Raw genomic sequence first — 4,753 nt, 5'->3', positions numbered from 1 at the left:
TGCCTTCCTCCAAACACTGGTAACATACGGGTGTCTTACACTGGACACAGTACATGCTGAGATTTTCCAGCTCATGCTCCGTGCAGGTGGATATCTTCCGTGGACTGGTTCGGCGGCTGATGCGGCCCTGCGCAGGTGGTACCAATCGATGCTTGGCTAGTGGACCCCGCGGTGGGTGACACCGTAGCCGACAAGGGTCACAGTAGAAGACGTCGCACTGCTCGCACATCACTGTGGCTTCTCTAGGGCTTTTCTCGCACAACTGACACTTAAGCGCGGCTGCTTTGCTCTGCTGGTACCGGTCGACCACCCCTTCCAGGACCCGGTTCTTGGGAAAGCCGCGAAGCCCCCGGTCATCCAGAATAAGGCTCCGATGGCACTGCGGGCAGGTGATACAGGAGTTGCGGGGGATCGGAGGCAAACCTCCGGGGAGCGGGAGTAAATGTTGTTGTTGTTGCTGAGGTTGTGGGGGAACGGCTGGAGGAAACACCCGCACCCCGTTTGGGGATTTCTGGCAAGGGGTGGTCGGCGCACTAGCGAAGCCTCCGTACGAGCCATAGCCGCTGTCAGCTTCGCTGTACAGGCTCATCTTGTCCAAGTCCAAGTAGTCATAGTCGGACACTCCGGAGCCCGACGCCCGGCTACTCTGTGGTGACTCGGCATCGGGAGTTTGCACCAGGATATTCCGCGCACAAGCGAGGCAAATGTTGTGGGAGCACGGCAGAATGATCGGCTCCCTGAAAAAAGACCCACAGACGGGACATTTCAGCTCTTCTTCCATCTCATCCATTGTTACTCTGTGTGTGTGTGTGGGTGTGTGTTCAGTGTCCAGGCAGAATCTCTTGACTTTTCAGAAAGTGACTGCGGCTCGGTCAGTGGCATGTAGTATCCAAGCGACCCACTTCAGTCAGAGCGCGCTGAGAGGGAGACGGGGGTTTTATCCAAGGGGAGGGGGAAAACAAACTCCCAATGCATTCCAGCCAATAGACGACTCGAGAGAACGCAGTCTAATCAACCATTGGACAATGCACCAATCAGTTATCGGAAGACTTTGCAGATCCACTTGATGGACAAATGATAATGTCCAGCGTAGAAAATGAGGAGAGAATATTGCTGCTGCAACATCAAGCACTAGTGACGACGCAAATAGCAGCCTATAACACTCTCTCTCTAGTTGGTTTGCTCTCCATCTCACCAGTCTCTTCCAATCTGCCTCTCTCAGAAACACACACTCTCTCTCTCTCTCTCTCTCTCTCTCTCTCTCTCTCTCTCTCTCTCTCTCTCTCTCTCTCTCTCTCTCTCTCTCTCACACACACACACACACCACAGAGAGAGATGTGCTTTCACACACACATGCCTGCACACACACACACACACACACACACACACACACACACACACACACACACACACACACACACACACACACACACACACACACACACACACACTACATTACATTTATCCAAATTAACTTACAATCGGGGACATCATTTTAACACTTAGACAGGTAGAGTGGACAAGTAGAGTGGACACACACACACACACACACACACACACACACACACACACACACACACACACACACACACACACACACACACACACACACACACACACACACACACACACTGTCATGCACACACACACTTGAAGATCTTGGCTTGAAAAAGGCTTTTTTTTTCATTTGTGCAAAATTGCCTGCCATTCTACGAGTCTCCCATGGCAACAATCTACAGTAGGAGTGAATAGTAGTGAGTAGAAGGGGAGCGCTAGAAATGGCATCCATCAACCCAGTCCTGGACTAGTAATCTGGCATACAGGACATTTTCCCAGTGGGCAGACAGTCCCAGGGGCCTTGCAGTTGTTTTTCATTTGTTTGCTTGTTTGTTTTTTTTCCAAAGAGACTGACCGACAGTTAAAAGGGGATGACCCGGCCCTGCATGGTCAACACGGTAAGGCACTTGCCTGCCATGCGGCTCACCCGGGTTCGATTCCCGGCCCGGGTCCTTTGCCGACCCCTTCCCGTTCTCTATCCCAATTCTCTTCCTGTCCACTTCTCACACTGTCCTATCAAATAAAGTCAAAAAAGACAAAAAAAATCTAAAAAAAATAAATAAAAGGAGACGACTCATTGCTCAACCTTCGATGGACATGGACAGTGGACTGAGTCAGGCAGAATAATACAGTACGAAAACAGCTTGGGGGGCCAGTTTAAGGCAAAAATGCCCAGGTGTATTTTTTTGTGTCTCAGTCCAGTGCCTCAACCATTCTCTCATCAGATGGTGATGATGGGCAGAAAAATGAGCCGCAGATGCTGTCCACATTGGCACTTGTCTGCACTTGCCTTCTGTGAATCTCTGATTCTGATCCGAGGCTGCTGTTGATCGGAGAGCTGTGGATCTCATCTCACAGATAACAACACCCCTTGGTGATAGATGTCAAGGCACAACGTGTTAGGTGTCGTATTGTGTGTGTGTGTGTGTGTGTGTGTGTGTGTGTGCACGCGTGCGTACGTGCGTGCGTTCGCATGCACGTGTTTGTGTATTAGTGTGCATGTGTGTTGGTGTCTGGGTCTGTGTTAGTGTACGTGCGTCTGTTAGTGTGCACGTGTGCTTGTATTTATGTGAATGTGAGAGAGTGAGTAATATAAGTATGCACGCATGTGGATGTGCCTCCATGCTTGCGCATGCTGGCGTGTGTGCGTGCGTGTGTGTGCATATTGTACATGTGTCTGTGTGTAAGCTGTTCAGTAAGGAGGCATGCCACTTTTTCTCGCCTCATCCTCTTCCTCCTCTGTTGGATGCCTGGCCAACTCTCAGCCAATCCAGTTCAAGTTTCCCATGCACCTTTACTGTACACGTCGTCCGCCTCCAGAGTTGGGTCTGAGCCAGTCACCAGTGAGGAGCCCTCTCCACACATCTCTGCAGGAGGTTCCCTGAGGTGCCAAACACAAATCTGAAAATACTGCACTAGCAACAGTCATGTACAAAGAAGTAGGTAAATAAAGAGATTATATTAGAGGGAAAAGAAACAAAAAGTCAAATGTGGGGATAAAGGGCAAAAATGATACGTAAGGGTATGGAAGTGGTATAAAAATAGCATATGAAAAATACAACACTAACTAGAAATGCACCTCCGCCAAGGAAGTTCAGTTTGTTTGAAGACACATAAGATTGGCCAATTTGTATCATGATGTGGTATCATCCATGTAGATGTCTCTTCAGAAAATCGAACTGTCACGCTGTAGAATATTATGGGTGTAATAGGTGGAGGTAATTATGCCTAAACGTGGAAAACTCCTTTTTGAATATGCAAAGGTTTACCTAAAGCTTGTCTGATGATGGATGATAAAGCTTTGTGCCCTACACCAGGAACATTTTCAAGTATTAGGCTTCTGTCATGCATTTTTTTTGTCTCGTACCCCCTTTGCCTTTTTTCTATAGCCTCATAATGCGTCCCGTTCCACCAGTGGACTCCTGTGATAGTCACTGAAAAGACTTAACTACCATATTACTACACTACTATGACATTCCACAGGGCCTCATTAGAACTTGATCAATACCTTTTTTGTGTAACAGCAAATTTATAACAAAAGCGATGTGTTTAAAAATGATCATTACCCAAAATATATAATTCATCAAAAACGGAACTAAGCTGAATACAGTGATCTGGTCCTTTTCACTGTCTGTCATTGCCCACAGGCTTAGTGAAAACACACACCATAGAACTATGTGTCCTATAGATGGAAAAGGATTTATGCACGGTTGTTGCTCAGACCACATTTAGTAATATCAGAGGCAGCCAGCATTGTAAACGTCCAACATTGAGACCGATCACGAACTTCAAGGGGTCAGAAGAACTTTCCAACCTACGTATTTCTGAGTCGGTCTCTAAGCCTGTCTTGGTTCTGCTCTGTGTACAAAATGTGGTGACCTTAATCAGGCGCTACTGACAGGGCCACAGCTGCTGTCTTGACAGCAGCATGGGCAGAGACCCATAATTAACAGGCTAGCGTTCTTATCATTAATTAGATGCAGAATATCAACCCTGACACCCCCACGACCCCACTTCCCAGACCATTATTATTCGCTCAATTCGCTCCTAATGCACGTGTTTAGAGCACATGCTTGCTAAACTTAGCCGGGCGGGCTAGCAAAGGCTAATGCTTGCGTCTGCTCATTTTCATTTACCTCCAGCAACTATGTGAACGTAAATTTGCTGAGGGAGAGGGGAGGGAGTGCTGAAAACCATAACATTGGTTGAACCGAAGCATTCAAACTTGAGTTGAGCAACACATTGTGGGTTAGATAGATAGACTAGGTGAGGCAAGACATTGATGACTGAAATCAACTTAAAAAACAGAAAAAAAGGATTTAATCAAGGTGGAAAGGAACATAAGAATGTAACCACCCACCTTGGGTTGAACTAATACCAATGTAGAGGTTGTACTATAGCCTATGCTTTGCACAGCACAAAACCAGTGAAAATTGCTGATGCTTCTGGCTATGCTGAGCACTGGGAGTCCTGGGAGTCTTTGATGTGTTTTCCTCTGGTAGGCTTTAGAGAAGGGTGGCAAGTGTGAGCGGGGGCACTGACAGCTTTGGCCAGGCCCAGGAATGACTCATCTGACAGGCACCTCCTGTCAATAAATACAATTGAATGGGGACCGAATTTGAGCCTCTCCTTTTTTTCTGGGCCCAGGACCCGTTTGTCCCCCCTGTCTGCTTCCCTGAGAATGAGCAGGACTGAC

General features: G+C 47.6%; 1 protein-coding gene across 1 annotated transcript in view; it reads right to left on the bottom strand.

Moving 5' to 3' along the window:
- Nucleotides 1–814, bottom strand: part of trim9 (tripartite motif containing 9) — a 75,451-nt gene extending 74,637 nt beyond the window's left edge. The window contains exon 1 of the mRNA XM_063224209.1: nt 1–814. This exon is cut by the window's left edge and continues 53 nt beyond it. Within this exon, the coding sequence (XP_063080279.1) occupies nt 1–790 (790 nt within the window). The 5' untranslated portion in view covers nt 791–814.
- Nucleotides 815–4,753: the final 3,939 nt, after the last annotated feature.

This window comes from Engraulis encrasicolus, chromosome 19 (assembly GCF_034702125.1).
Source record: "Engraulis encrasicolus isolate BLACKSEA-1 chromosome 19, IST_EnEncr_1.0, whole genome shotgun sequence".
Lineage (NCBI taxonomy): Eukaryota > Metazoa > Chordata > Actinopteri > Clupeiformes > Engraulidae > Engraulis > Engraulis encrasicolus.
The sequence above is the reverse complement of the archived record's forward strand: the minus strand, read 5'-3'. Positions and strand labels throughout refer to the sequence as shown.